Source organism: Dipodomys spectabilis, unplaced genomic scaffold, assembly GCF_019054845.1.
Source record: "Dipodomys spectabilis isolate Male_0828 unplaced genomic scaffold, ASM1905484v1 ptg000089l, whole genome shotgun sequence".
Classification (NCBI taxonomy): Eukaryota; Metazoa; Chordata; class Mammalia; order Rodentia; family Heteromyidae; genus Dipodomys; species Dipodomys spectabilis.
This window is the reverse complement of record NW_024870766.1, coordinates 18,548,653-18,564,718: the sequence shown is the minus strand read 5'-3', so window position 1 is coordinate 18,564,718 and position 16,066 is coordinate 18,548,653. Positions and strand designations below refer to the sequence as shown.

The 16,066-nt window shown below is 36.3% G+C and overlaps 1 protein-coding gene across 1 annotated transcript in view; it reads left to right on the top strand.

The window, feature by feature from the left end:
* The window catches only part of Cog5 (component of oligomeric golgi complex 5), a 215,595-nt gene that overhangs the window by 88,672 nt on the left and 110,857 nt on the right, over positions 1 to 16,066 (top strand). The window contains exon 7 of the mRNA XM_042684597.1: positions 604 to 734. Coding sequence (XP_042540531.1) covers positions 604 to 734 — 131 coding nt within the window. The remainder of the gene's footprint in view (positions 1 to 603; positions 735 to 16,066) is intronic.

Genomic DNA, 16,066 nt, shown 5'->3' with positions numbered 1-16,066 from the left:
AACCATGATCATCAGACCTCAACTTCCTGAATAGATAGGATTACAGGCGTGAGCTACTGGTGCCTGGTCTAAATTGAACACTTTTTTTTTGTTGTTGTTGTTTATTGACACTGCTTTGAAATAACCATAATAATAATTTCCATCATTGCTTTACCAACCATATCTTATTTGGGCTATCTAGCTTCAAGGTAAAGTTATTAAGAGAAAAATTTTCTGGAAAAGATTTCTTTTTTTGGGGGGGTGGGGGGGGGGGTCTGGTCGTGGGGCCTGAACTCTGGGCCTGGGTGCTGTCCCTCAGCTCTTTAGCTCAAGGCTAGCACTCTACCACTTGAGCCACAGCGCCATTTCCGGCTTTTTTCTTTTTGCTTATGTGGTGCTGAGGAATCAAACCCAGGGCCTCATGCATGCAAGGCAAGCACTCTACCACTGAGCCACCTTCCCAGCCCCTGAAAACGATTTCTTAAGAATACAGATTTTAAAAGGAACTGTGTTCAGTAGCAAATCTGTACTACTTTTGAAGAAGCTGATATTTAAAGAACACAAGATACTTTGATACCTTGATATTTATTTAGTATTGAATAATAAAATCTTTTTTTTAAATAGATTATCTATCTCAAGGAATAGATCTTTCTGGAATAGAAGTAATAGAAAATGATCTACTTTTCATTGCAAGAGCTCGACTCGAAGTGGAAAATCAGGCTAAGCGTCTGCTCGAACAAGGTGTGGAGACTCAGGTAACTAAAAAAAGAAATCAATTTTTTAATTTTAAACACGGATACAAATGACTATCTTTTTAAAAAATACAGTTATATGTGACTATATTATATCACTGAAGAGCTATATCTGAAATTGCATTGGAGAAGTAGAATGTACTTAAGTATTGGAAAATTTATTTGAACTATTTTGATATTTTAATTCTAAAGTAGGCACAAAGATTTCTAATACATAATGTGAAATCTATTTTCATGTGATATGTGTATGTAGACAGTAATAACTGTGGAGTATGTCTGTTTTGTCCAAGACATCCTTTCAGTAACCCAATAAGGTTATTACTGTTATTGTATTTTGTTAAAGACAAGAGGGCTAGTAAATGAGATTATTTGGATCCAAACTTTAATGGTCCTAGCTCTGGAAAATTGAATCCTTAGCCAGTGCCATACTTAAAAAAAAAAAGAGTTGTGATTTCTTCTAAGGTATTGTTTCTCCATGCTCAATTTTCTGAATTACAAGAAACCCAAAGGTGTTGGTATATTCAAATCAAATTAGGGATTGGGAATATAGCATTTGTAAGGCAGGCTCTAGTTTTGGTTTGATTTCTATACAAGAAAAAAAAATAGAAAAACAAAAATAAAACTCAAAAAGTAAAGTGAAATTGTGTCATTTCTACATTTGTATTATACTGAATATTTTGACTTAAATATAATTATCAATATTAAGGATTTTTTTCATATTTTTAGCCAGGAATTTCATCTTGTATGTTTTTATTGCACAAAAATAATATTATTAGTATTAAACAATATTGTTAGTGTTTAAGTACTATTTAAATCAGAAAAGTGCTTATTTTATGATTCCTCCTTAGAATTTTTGAAATAGACTATTATTTGTTATATATATATATATATATATATATATATATATATTACTTCATAAAAAGTAAACAAATGTATGTATATAGAAAATGAAATCAAACCATAGCCAGAAAAAAATTATTACAGGCTTTCCTAGAAACTCAGTTCTCCTTTTTCCCCAAAGGTAAGCTTTACCCTACCTAATAATACTTGAAGTTAGTTTCATCTCTTTAAAATTTGTGCCAATTATGTTTTAAATTTTTTTTAAATTGTCTTTATGAGGATAAAAATTTTATACTCTTTAAAAGTAAGTTTTCCTTTTACATTATAAATGAGAAATACATTTTGAGATCCTTGAAAGGTAGGAGAGAAAACTCTTAAAGAGACTGTATTTGAATTAAATAGGAAAGAATAGTTTCTTTCCTAGGGAGTGACTGCTTGGTTTGAATTTGTACCCTCCTATCCTATATATATTACACTTTTGGGGGATTTTAGACTGGAAAATAACTGTGATTTGTGATTCTTTTCTTAATGTGGTTGCTTTCACTTCCTAACACCTTTGTTTCTCCTATATATTCATCTAAGACTTAGGCAGTACTATTTTCTCTTTAATTCAAATCTCATAACCCTCCTGTTATCAGTGTCACAGAAGAACGTATTTTCATATATTGAATTCACAGTTTCATACATATTGCTCCGAGTATGAGTTTATTACCCTAACATTCTTAATTTTTTCTCTTATATTTTTGTGGTTCTGGGGTTTGAACTCAAGGCTTTATGCTTATTAGGTAGTTACTCTACTGTTTGATCCAGGCCTGAGAACTTTTGAAATAGGATTTGCCTTTTTGCCAGGACTGGCTGGACCATGATCTTCCTTATTTAGGCTTCCTGCATATCTGGGATGATAACTATACCACCACAGTCATCACATTGTTAAGATGAAGTTTTGTGAACTTCTTTTTTTTTTGCCTGAGTTTGCCTTGAACTATGTCCCTGCCCAATTTGTGTAGCTGGATAACAGGTATACCCCACCATACTCATCTACTATTTCAGATGCATTCTTGTGAATTTTTTGCCTGAGCTGGCCTCAAACCACTATTTTTGCCTGTCTCTGCTGCCTAAGTAGCTAGGATTATAGGGGTAAGCAGCCAGTACCTGGCTTATTCTCCCCTTCTTTTAGATCTGGTTCCCACTATCATTACTATTTATTGTCATGATTAACATTTGGTCATGTCTCTCCTATCTCATTCTTTGACTGTTGTAGAGTCCTAATTTTTTCCCTGTTTTTTCCCCTATTCTGATTATAACACATAATTATTTTATTCATGTAAAACATGAATCTTTTATTCAGAACATCTGTTATCTTTACTACTAGTTTTCTATTCTGTCAACCATATTTCTGTCCTCTTTTCTGGGTCTACTCTTGTTCTATATTAAACTGATTTAAGAGCTGGCTATTTGTTCTATTTAGTGATTCATGAACGTTAGCATGCCTAAAAATTTCTAGAAGGACTTCTTAAAATGTAGATAACTGAGGCGTAAAGTCCAAAGTTTCTGACTCATTTAAGTCTGAAATAAGGGACCACTACCCTCAATGTTACCCTCAAATTCCTTTACCCTTGTGTTTCTACTAAGTCTGCCCAGCAGTATGGCCTCTGTGGATCATTGAACATCTATCCCTGTTTTTGCTTCCCTGCCAAGGCTATTCAGTGTTGTTTAAAAACAAAACAAAAACCAGACAACTGCAAGATTAATATAATTAAAATTTATGGTTCTTAAATGCAGCTGGGATCTCATTACTTTTTAATATGACCAGATCCCTCTTTCATTTCACAAATGGCTATTTCAAATCTTCTTTTAAGTCCAGTCCTTTTTTAAAATTGACATATATAATATTGTCTCACTCCTGCAAAGAAAATCAAGGCCATGAGACATGAATTTTATTCAACTTCCTGACAGCTTCATTCTCAAAGATGCAAATTCATCTGATCATTTATCTTCCTTACAAAAGTCTAATTTCATGCCATCTTTAAGATGCTAGTCCTGAACTTTGTCTTCTGCTTCTCTAAATCTTCAGTCTTTCTGCTTTTAGCAGCATACAAAGATAATCAAGTTCCTCCCACATTTGAAGACTTTAGCTGATTGTTTACATGGCTGCTATTCTAGTCTCTTTACTTCACATCAAATGATTTGGAAGAATGCTCTTACTGTCTCCATTTCTTGACATTCAGGTAGCCCATTTATTCTGGTTCCTAATTTCTACTCATAATCTACATTTAATTATGTCCTGATTGACCACCAAATTTCTCAAAAGATGATCTTTTTTGCTTCTCTCAGAATTTTCACTTCGGTGATCCATTCAGCTTCTTGGCACCCAAATATTCCCTGATTTCTTTTTCTTGTATTTTTTTCCTTTCATGACATTGCTTCCCCCCCCACCCCCCCCCCCCCCCCCCCCCCCCGCTTCATTTCCAAACAACTTCTGGCTACTTTAATGTTTGTGCTTCCTATTTTCTGAATTTTTTTACTCTAAATAATTTTCATTGATATTATATCTTCCCATTTGCTGATAATTTTCAAGTCTCAACTTGAGCCTCAATCTGGGCTTCTTTTCTGAATTTGAGATTCATATATATGAGTGCCTCAGGATGCTTGCATTTGGTTAATGTTTGCTTACAAACAGCGGAGTCTGGGCTGGGAAGTTGACTCAGTGGTAGAGTGCTTGCCTTGAATGCATGAGGCTCTGGGTTCCATTTCTCAGCACCACACAAGCAGAAAAAAGCCAGAAGTGGCACTGTGGCTCAAGTGGTAGAGCGCTAGCTTTGAGCTGAAGTGCTGGGGGACAGCACCCAGGCCCAGAGTTCAGGCACCATGACCGACCAAAAAAAACAAACCAACCCAGAATCTACTTATCTACTTAGCAAATTTTAGTTAACAGGTGTTCATTATAGGCTATAATATGGAGAGCTCAAGGAAAAGCCATAGTGTGTGTGTGTGTGTGTGTGTGTGTGTGTGTGTGTGCGTGTGCGTGTGCGTGTGCGTGTGCGTGTGCGTGTGCGTGTGCGTGTGTGTGTGTGTGTGTGTGTGTACAGAGAAGCATCGTGAACCTAGGCAATTTGGAAGCTACTTTAGTCTTCAGAGTTGGACAAGTTGGTCCAGTATTACTCTTCTGTGTGTGTTTGACTATTTTTCCACACAGTTGATTACTTCCAAGCCATCTGGCCTCTGATAGGATCCAGATCAACAAAATCAATTCCCTCTTTTCTGCCTTTTACTCTCAGAAAGCTTAGATGTAGACATTCAAGCCTGTTAAAACAAATGGAAAAAAAATCTACATACTTCCATGACCAAACTTAGAAAACAACAGAAGTAGGAGTGGTATAGCCTTTGCCTTCTAAATGTCAAACGGAGCTGGGAGTGTGGCTTCAGTAGTAGAGTAGCTGCCTAAGAAGTGCAAGTCCCTGAGGTCAAACTTTAGTACCAAAATTTAAAAAAAAAAAAGTCACACAGATGCTACTGGGTAACAGAACTTAAGTTTATATGAAACTTATTACATAAGATTCTCAGACACAAGAGCAACCTTCTCAGAATATTAAGAAATGTAATTGTCATATCTGTCTGTCTGTCTCTTCTATGCTCATTAGCTTCAGTAAAGCAGCAATATCCACCTAGAAAACATAGGAGGCCAGCACCTGCACTTGCTGCAGAGTGGGATAGCAAGTAGAACATTCCATTTCATTCATAACTGCAGATTCTGCTGGGGAGTAGAGCAGTGGAGATTTGTAGCCTCAGGCAATATGCAATGCAAATGAAGTCCATGACATTGTTCCATTATTTACAAAATAATGAGTCAGGGAAGTAATAAGGGCCAATTTCCTGTTTCTTGAGTCCTTATTAGGTAAAAGTAGCAAAGGAGCTCTCTGGAGTGTCTTTTTAATAAGGGAACAAATCATATTCATAGGATTCTATCTTTATGACCTGATTACCCCAAGTACCCCCCACTTTCCTAATAGTAGTCATCCATGACTTTAGGATTTCCACTTGTAAATTTGGAGAGCCAACACCAGTATTTAGGCCAAACCAGCTTGCTAGATCATTTTACTAATGGGAGAAAATGTACCAAGGTGCTAAAACTAACATTAAGGTTTAATTCACACAATTTACTGTGCTTCTTGTCTGTAGATTTATACTTGAATTTGTAGAATCGTTTATTTCTGAATTTAGTTATGTGTATCTATCTTCTTCAGATCTTGTTTTCTGGGTTATTTTCATGAAGTCAGGTTTTTGGATTTACCGAGTTAGAATTATGAAATCCCTGATCAGTAATGTCAATGGGATAATTCTTCTTGGGAAGCAAATATCAGTGAAAGAATTGATGTTTGGAGGCTAGTTCCTTTGTCTTGGAGAGCAGCAAGACAAGTGTCATCGGTGAGCATATAGTATAGGAATTAGGAATGGAAGCGTCTTTTATTGGATGCCTGGTCTTCCCTGAAATATCCCAACTTCCCGGAGCCGGTGGGACTTGAACCCACAATCAGCAAAAGGAGTTACCAGCACTCAGTCAATCTGGCTAGAAGCTTTTATTAGCCACATGGCATCTGTCTCCAGCTCACAGAGAAGAGCCATTTGCTTTTCATGGGGGATTTTTATAGGAAGGGATTTCACGTAGGTGATGTTTGCCAAAGCAAGCAAGCAAGGTTACAGAAGCAAAGCATAGCCTTGAGACACAAGAGCATAGGCAAACATAATCTTGATTTGGTCAGCATGAACAATACTATCAATGCTAATGACACAATTGATACTTGGTTACAAAAAGTCAAAACATACTCTTGGATTACAGAAGTCAAAACATAACCTTGGGTAGGGGTAGTCTATTTTATAGAAATGAGTTTTTATTATAAACTCCTGACTAATACAGCAACTCAGTACAGCTGATGATAAGCCTCAAGCTTGTCAGTGGCCTTCAACAAAGTTTGTGATAAACTGCAAAGCTGCCAACCTGGGAAGCTTGAGAGGGAGGAGAGATATTTGTTTGCTTTTTAGCAAGGATGGAAAGGGCTGGTCAGCCTTAGCTTTAGCCTGGAGTTTTTCTTTACCAAGAGGTTTCCCCCTTTATCAATAATTCTGTTCTGTTTTCTGATTTCATATTTTTGTTCTCATGGATATCCTTCTTTTCCAAGGGAAAGAGGCTCAGGGGAGAGTAAATTTCCTGCAGCAGGAGGAACTGAGGCCAGACAGCAGGAGGAACTTTCTGCCAGTGAATAGTAACTCAGATACCTTGAATTTTTAGTAGGGATTATCACATTCCCTAAGCTATGTTACTTTATGTTTGTTATCTCAATCACTGTAACAGAATTATCCACTGTCTATGTAGTTAAACCAAGACATGCACAGATTAGGAAATTAGCTAAAGATTCTTGTGGTGGAATCATCTAGTCCATCTTGTTCGTTATGGAATTATTTCATAATTTGTGTGGCAGTTTATATAGAAAACAGAATTTTAAAAATATTTTATTATTATTAAGGTATTGTATAGAGGGATTACCATTTCACAATTCAGGCTCTGTGTACATTTTTCTTTTGAACAATGTTGCTCCTTGACGTTCCCCTAGTTTCCTGCTCCTTATAGTGTATACTGAATACCATAAATTTTACTTTGGAAATCTCCATATGAGGAACTCCTATTGGTCCCTTAGTATTCCGTAGAAGTTTCCATCTCTGGCCAACCTTTTTTCCCCATGCTTGGAAATGACAGCTTTATATTTTCTGTTTTCTACAAGCTTTTCCTTCCTCCCAATATCCATGTTGCTCTGAGTCGGCTCCCTTTGTTTGACTGAGAGGCTTTTCCCACCACCTGCTCTGCGTGTTATCTATTTTGTAAAACCAAAGATCCTCTTAGGTTTTGCACCTTAGTATTAGTGTGTCCTTTTAACCAAGTTTCTCGCCATGGGCATTTAGAGGCTGACTTCTATGTTGCTGCCCCATGCGCTTTCTTCTAGTGTCTCACGTTCTCTTTTTTGGAATATTTTCTCCATTTCCTACCTTTCTTCCAGTTTTCCTTCCTTCCTTTCTTCCTCCCTTTGTACCTTCCTGCCTTCCTGCCTGCCTTCCTCCCTCCTTCCCTCTCTCCCTCCTTTCCGCTTTGTATTGAGGCTGGAACTTGGAGCCATGGTGTGTTCTTTTTTGTTCAAGACTGGGGCTCTACCACTTGAGCCAGCACCGCTCCACTTCTGGATTTTTTTTTGGTTAATTGGAGTTAATTGCCTCATGGACTTTTCAGCTTATATTGGCATCAAAGTGTAATCAACTTTGATCCTCTTAAGGTGTCAGAGTCAGCTTGCCGATTTTAAGGTCCTGCCCTGTGTCCCTACCTGTTTACAAAAATCTGTTAAGTTTCTGTTTCCCTGATGATGTGTTGTCTTCCTGGTTTGACATACAAATTCCTGCCCCAGTTCTAACAGTCTCTCTCCTTACACTCTTTCTCGGAATGTGACTCTTCCCCCAATTCCTGTAGTCCATGTAACACCTTCATAACACCTCTTCTCAGAACTGACCCTACCTCCAAATTCCCATAGTCTATGCAATGTAACCCATGTGACTGCCCATGTGACCCATGTGACTACTCCCTAAAATTCTGTTTCAATTCAGCCTACACCTGTCCATGGCTACTGCCTCCATTCCTGTTTGGAGCAGCCAGACAGGTCTATCCCCCAGTAAAGCCTTGAGCTTGTATTGGTCACTCCTACTTGCCTCGCATTTCTTACAATCCTCAGATCTCACCCTCCCGAGTTACTAGCTAGAATTATAGGCATTAGCCTCTGGCACCTAGCTCCATTTCTTATTAGAATATATACTGCAGCTTTTACCTATTTCATTCTCAAGTTGTAGATTTCAGTTCATCAGATAGTATATCTATATAATTAGTATTATAAATGAAAACTAAAAATAAAATTACAGTGTGTGTGCTGTGTGTGTTTGGGTGCTGTGTGTATGTGTGTGTATTGTGCTGGTCTTGGGGCTTTAACTTAGGACCTGGGTGTTGCCCCTCAGGTTTTTTATTTTTTGTTTTCTTTTTTCTTTTTTTTAAACTAAAGTTAGTGCTCTACTGCTTGAGCCACAGTTCTGCTTAGTGCATAAAGTCTCATGGACTTTACTGCTTGGGCTGCCTTTGAGCCTTGATCTCAGATGTTACCCCATGAGCCACCAGCCCCTGGCTTTAGTTCTTTAATTTTGAAGTGCTTATTATATTCATGAAATATTATACTCAACTGGTTTATAGGCTCATATCCTAAATAATGAGGAAGTTTTGAAGTTATGTTATGACTTTTGCAGTAATATATTTCTGACATTAATTTGATTTCTCAATGTTGATGACCCTCTTGTATTGAGTATGTAGTTGGTGGCCATCATTTTCAATATCAGGAAATTATAAAAGTTAAATAGCAGTCTTTAATACTGACTTTATCAAATGTAAATACTGTAGTAGTTTAAAACATTAGAAATTCTCCATTTTTGTTATCTTTAGCAACTTAAGATGGTTTGGCTGAATGCCGTTAAATCAATGAGATCTTTTTAAATAAAAGCAAATTGTTGTTGCATAATTAAATTACTTTAAAGAACCATGCTATTTCTGTCACTTTACTGAATTACACTTTGACTGTACTTTGGTGATATGTTATCCCCCCGCCCCTTTTTTTTTGTGATAATGGGGTTTAACTTCAAGGCCTCACGCCTGATGACAAGTATTCTCACTTAAGCCATACCCCAGCCCTTTTTGGCTTAGTTATTTTTGGAATAGAGTCTTGAAGTTCTTCCTGGACAAGCCTAGACCTGTATTCTGTTTATAGATTCTAAGCACTGGATGACCAGTGTGCCATCATGTCCATCTGTTGGTTTAGATGGAGTCTTACAGACTGCCCAAGCAGGCCTTGAAGTGCAATCCTCCAGATCTCCATCTCCTAAGGAAATAGATTTACAAGTGTGAGTTACCATATCTCATGATAGGTTGTTATTTCTGTTTCATTGCTACTATGCTGTGAATATATGTTATATTATTATTGTATATTATATATTATAATATATATTGATATTACTTGTTGATATTAGGAAGTGGACCTTTGGGAAGTACTTAGGTCATGAGGGGGAGCACTCACGAATAGGATTATTCCTCTTATAGAAGACTTTTTCCATGTGTCCCCAACCTTTCCCTCTCATCCTAGTCCTCATTTTACTGAGCATAAGAAATATATCCTTGTATGAATCAGAAAATGTGCTTCATCAGACACTCCCATCTGCTAGGACCTTGGTTTGAACTTCTAGCTTCTAGAACTATAGATAATAAATTTCTTTTGTTGATAAGTCACCTAGTTTATGATACATAGATACAGCAGTTCAGTGTAAAACCATTTCCTCATTATCGGAAACGACTGTTTAATAAAAGAAAGTGCAGTTTATTTAGCATCCCTTTCAAACCAACCTTGTTTTAGTAAGTATAGATAACCTATTTGAACATTACACTGTTTTCCTAATTCATTGCATAACTGTGCTGTATTCATTTGTAGGTTTTAAATAGCTTTGTAGCTTTACAAAATCCCTACTACAGTATTACAGAATTTCTATTTTAGAAGACATGAGTTAAGTGAATGCTTAGATACAGAGGAACTTTATTCCTTCCTACATAAAAAATGTAAGTAAGCATCCAACCTCACCTGTTATTTCTGTATGGAAAAGCCTTATAATGAAGCTTTATTATTTATATATGGAAAAGATCACTGTAGACATCCTTGCCATTTTATAAGACTTTGGAAACACTGATGACTTGGGGCCCATCTTGTGGGGAAGCATAATATGTCACAGTATTTAAAAAAATTGTATAATCAGTCTTTGTCACAGCATGGGTCAGTTTATGCCAGCCACCTACAGCATTACCTACATCATGTCTCTCATTTTTCTCCATTTTACTGACTCCCAGAATCTTTCATTGACATTACTCAGAGAAAGATGGATACAGAGAGAGAGAGAGAGAAAGGGGGGAGCAGGGAGACAGGGAGACAGAGAAAAGACAAAGTACAGAGCTAAGAGAGGGACAGAGACAAAGAGAACACCTTATAACCTTTTCCTTCTTTTTTCTTTCTGGTTTGCAACAGACTCCATTACTTCAAGCTTTAACTAGCTTTCAAAAATAGGTGATAGAGATTTTGATCTGGATGAGTTCCTGTATCACCATAGATACCAGGCCCCCACAGTGAATTTATGACATTTTAATTAGTAAGATGGCTTTAACTTGTGAATTACAAGATTTCCCAGTAAATAAGTGCAGAATTTTATAGGGATTTTTATTGGATGAAGAAGACATGCTTGTGTTTAGAGGTCATCAGGCAAGAGAGTCTCTGTTCACCTCTTTCAGAGAGTAATACCTGTCTGTAACCTCTTCTCTGTTGATGGTTACTAATGATTTTAAGCATCTATGAACTTGCCTTTTACTAAGGCAGATAAGCCCAGGTGTTTATCTGTTATCCACCAAATATACCATGAGAACAGTTTTGAGGATAGTTCTCTAAAATAACAATGTAAAATTGAAGTTGAGCAGATAAATGTTCAGAAGATAATAAACATAGCATATAGTATTTTTTTTAACATCGGTGATTGAAAATTCTGAATTTGTGTTAAATATGACCTATGAAAGTTAAAATTCTTTTTTGTTGGTAGTGGGGCTTCAACTCAGGGCCTAGGTGCTGTCCCTGAGCTTTTTCATTCAAGGCTAGGGTTCTACCACTTTAAGCCACAGCACCACTTCTGGTTTTCTGGGGGCTAATTGGAGATAAGAGTCTCAAGGACTTACCTGATGGGTTGGCTTCAAACTGGGATCCTCTCATCTCAGCCTCCTGAAGCTAGGTTTACTGGTATGAACCACCAGTGCCTGGCCAAATTAAATGTTTTCTTTAGCTTCAGAAAGAAGTTCTGGCAAGGTTGAACCCATTAACTATATACTTCAGCAAGCATATTTTTTTAAAGTCTTTTCTCTTATAGCTTAACAAACACCACTAGTAGACTGTGGCAGTTGATTTGTCAAGCTTTAAATCTAGCTTTCTTTCTTCCTTTTTTTTTTTTTTTTTTTTTTTGGTCAGTCGTGAGGCTTGAACTCTGGGCTTGGGTGCTGTCCCTGTGCTCTTCAGCTCAAGGTGAGCGCTCTACCGCTTGAGTCACAGCAACACTTCCCGTTTTCTAGTGGTTTATTATAAGAGTCTCACGGAGTTTCCTGCGCTGGCTTTGAACCTCAGTCCTCAGATCTCAGCCTCCTGAGTAGCTAGGATTACAGGCGTGAGCCACGGGTGCCTGGCAAATCTAGCTTTCTTATCTTTAGCTACTTTAGTTTTTTTTGTTTTGTTTTTAGCTTTATCAACTCTAGGACTATAGGCTAGATTTCATCATTTAAGATTACAGAAACTTTTATATGTTTGATTCCAGTATTGTTTCTACCACTTAACTAAGTATAGACTTTTAATACTTTTTGTGATTGAGACAAAATGTCAGTACATCCTTATGAGTTAAATTAGGAGATATATATATATATATATATTATGTATAAATATACACACATATATCTATACATAAAATAGCTAATTTAATGAGGATAACAAACATTTCATTTTCTTTAGACATGAATTATTTTTATATATTGGGAGTTTCCTACTCTTAGTAATTTTAAAGTAAACCATAGCTTGTTTTAACCAAGACCCCATGTGCTATAGAAAAACCCTCTTTCTGGGGCTGGGAAGGTGGCTCAGTGGTAGAGCGCTATCCTTGAGCTGAAGAGCTGAGGGACAGCGCCCAGGCCCAGAGTTCAGGCCCCACGACTGGACCAAAAAAAAAAAAGAAAAACCTCTTTCTGGCAGGCAGTATGGCCCATGCAGGTAATCTAAGCTACTTAGAAGGCTATAGGAGGATTGGGATCCGAGGCTTGTCCTGGCAAAGACTGTATTGGAGCCATAGATCAAGAGGTAGAATGTTTGTCTAGCAAGAATGAAGCTCTGAGTTCAATCCTTGGTACTGTCAAAAGATAAAGACACCTCCTGTCTGTGCTATGGTGCTTCCTTTCTCTTTTTCTTTACTTCTTTCTGACCCTTTCTCTCCACTTCCTAGTTTCTAGTGAACACTATTCCATTCCATTCTACAACATTAATTTTTAAGTTCACACAAATGAATGACAACATGTAGTATTTGTCTTTCTGTGCCTGGCTTATTTTATTAAACACAATCACCATTCCATCTATGTTGCTGAAAAATTGTGGAATTTCATTCTGTTAATTGTTATAGTATCTCCAGCATTGTTCTTTTTGTCAGGATCCCTTTGACTATTCAGGGCCTTTTGTACTTCCCAATGAATTTAATTTTTGGATTGGTATTTCTATTTCAATGAAAAATGATACTGGAATTTTGATGGCTATTATGCTGAATTGTTTTCAGTAGTGTAAGATTCAACTGATCAATTAACTTGGGAGGCCTTTCCATCTTCTAGTATCTTCTTCACTTTCTTCAGTATTTAAAGTTTTAACTGTGTTTAGGTTTGTTCCTTAGGTATCTAATTTTTTAAAATGATTGTGAATGGAATTGTTTTCTTGATTTCTTTTTTTCTCAGCATGTTCATTATGTATGCATAGAAAAGGAACCTGTATTTTAATGTTTACTTTGTGTCCTGCTTCTTTGCATAAAGTGTTTATCAAATCCAAGAGTATTTTGGTAGAATCTTTAGGTATCTAAAGAGAGATAATTTGGCTTATTCCTTCCCTATTTGAATCACTTTTCTTCATTTGTATTGTTTTGTCTATCACTACATTAAATAAATGGATACCCTAATCTCTTTCAGAACTTTAGGGGAAATGTTTTCAGTTTTTCTCTTATTTAGGATAGTGTTAGCTATCCATCAGATTCTGGAATATATTGGGGGGGGGGCTCTTTATTACTTTCTTGTTTATAATCTATTTAAATGGTTCAGTTTTGGTATTTCTTGTGTATCATTTCTTCTAGTTTTTTCAGTGTATTTTAACGTTGGTTTTCAAAATATGATTATTCCCCTGTTTCCTTAGTATTGTTCTGATATCCCCTTACCCTGATTTCTTTGTTTTTTTGTTTTTTGTTTTTTTTTTTTGTTTTGTTTTTTTGTTTTAGGTTCGGTCGTGGGGCCTGAGCTCTGGGCCTGGGCACTGTCCCTCAGCTCTTCAGCTCAAGGCTAGCACTCTACCACTTGAGCCATAGCGCCACTGCTGGCTTTTTTCTTTTTGCTTACGTGGTGCTGGGGAATCGAACCCAGGGCCTTAGGCATGCAAGGCAAGCGCTCTACCACTGAGCCACCTTTCCAGCCCCTATCCTGATTTCTTAATGTAAGTGTTCATAGCTATAAGCTCTCCACTTGGTATTCTTTGCTATGTCCCAGAGGCTTAGTAATGTTTCCATTTTCATTTTACTCTAGGAATTTTTTGGTTTCTTCCTTTATTTCTTCAATGACTTACTGAACTGTTTAGTTTCATGTTAGAATATTTTCGGTAGTTTGTCTTGTTACTGATTGCTAGGGTTTTTTTTTTCCTATCTTCTTATGATTTTTGTAGTATTTGTTTCTACCTTAGTTCTTCTTTATTTATCTGTTAAGCTTTATGTTTTCCCTTATTTTCATAGTTGAATTTATCTTTCTCTTTTGTATGTTGTAGTTTTTGAATATCCACTGCAGTGCTTATTTAGTAGTTATGAATTTCATTATAGTTTAATTATTGTGGAAGGTCTAATTTCTTCACTTATGAACGATAGATTTTTGATAGAGCATCTAGGTTGACAGTTATTGTCTTCAAATATATCACATTAACATAATCTTCTGTTATTCTGATGTGTTTACCTTATAGATGATATGGTGCTTTTTTTCACTCCACATTCAGTATTAATTGCTTGTTCTGAAGTCATTGTTTTAAATATGCTATGACATGGGGAGGTTGTATTCTTTTTGTGTGTGTGTGCTGGTCCTGGGGCTTGAACTCAGGGCCTGGGCACTATCCCTAAGCTATTTGCTCATCCCAGCTCTATTTCCAAATTTTTGTGGTTAATTTTGGTGGTTAATTAGAGATATGAATCTTATAGAATTTCCTTCTTGGCTGGCTTTGAACTACAATCCTCAGCTCTCAGCCTTGAGTAGATACATTTATAGATGTGAGCCACTGATGTTTAGCAGGAGGGTCTGTTCTTTTCCATTTGAAGGCTTCCTTTAACCAGATGGCCATATCTTTTCCAGGTTTTGGATTTTTTTATATTACTTTATTAATGTTTCCTATACAGTGTGCTTGTATTTTTTCTTCTGTGTACATGGGTTTAATATTTTAATGGTGTTCCAGAGTTCTTACCTGTTTTGTTCAGACTTCTTCATTCTTTTTTCTCTATTGTGAATACCTATCTTCAAGCCTTGACATTGTCTTCCATTTGATCTACTGAAGAGGCTTTAAATGTTTTTTTATTTGTCGTACAGAACTTTATGTGATTTTTTTTTAGAACTTCAATTTGATTGAATTTCCTTTTCTTTTCCTTCTCTTACTGGCCTTATAAAAACGAATTTGATATCTTTCCCTTTTAGATTTTTGAAAGAGTTAAAAAGAATTTTGAAATTATTCTTTAAATGTTTTATAGACCATACCAGTAAATCTTTTAGGTACTGGACTCTTTTATAATGAGTGACTTTTAATTACTATTTGTCCCAATCATTGTTGCTGTGTTTAGAGTTTCTATTTATTCTTGACTGTTTTGATTTGTTCTATATACTTGATTTAGTTGTGATAGGTTCAGTTTATCCATTTCTTGTGGATTTTTAACATACAATTGTTCAAATGAATTCTTATGAGCCTTTGTATTTTGGTGGAATCAGTTGTAATGTCTCCTGTTTCATCTATGGTTTTATTTATTTGGACATTCTTTATTCTTTTTTTTTTTTTGCTGGTTGTGGGGCCTAAACTCTGGGGCTGGGTGCTGTCCCTCAGCTCTTTAGCTCAAGGCAAACACTGTACCATTGAGCCACAGCGCCACTTCCGGCTTTTTCTGCTTATGTGGTGGTGAGGAATGGAACCCAGGGCCTCAGGCATGTAAGGCAAGCACTCTACCACTGAGCCACCTTCCCAGCCCTTTATTCTTGTTTTTATCTAAAACTTTACCCATTTTCTTTATCTTTTCAAAAAAGTACTTATTTCATTGTTCTTGTTGTGTTCTCTTAGATTTAATCGATCAGTTTACATTATGCATATCAAATATTGTATGATTTCATTGCAAGCGTCAATGTTATTATTCTCTCAAGTAACTATTCACATTGTTTAGATTAATAGAGGACACACATGGGGGTAACTATCTCAGTTAAATTTTATGCCATATAGAAATAACAATTTTAAAAGTTATTTCATAGCTTTTAAAAGACATTGTTACAAATGTTTACTATCAATGGGTATGTTTTTAATTTTTATTGGCAAAGCACT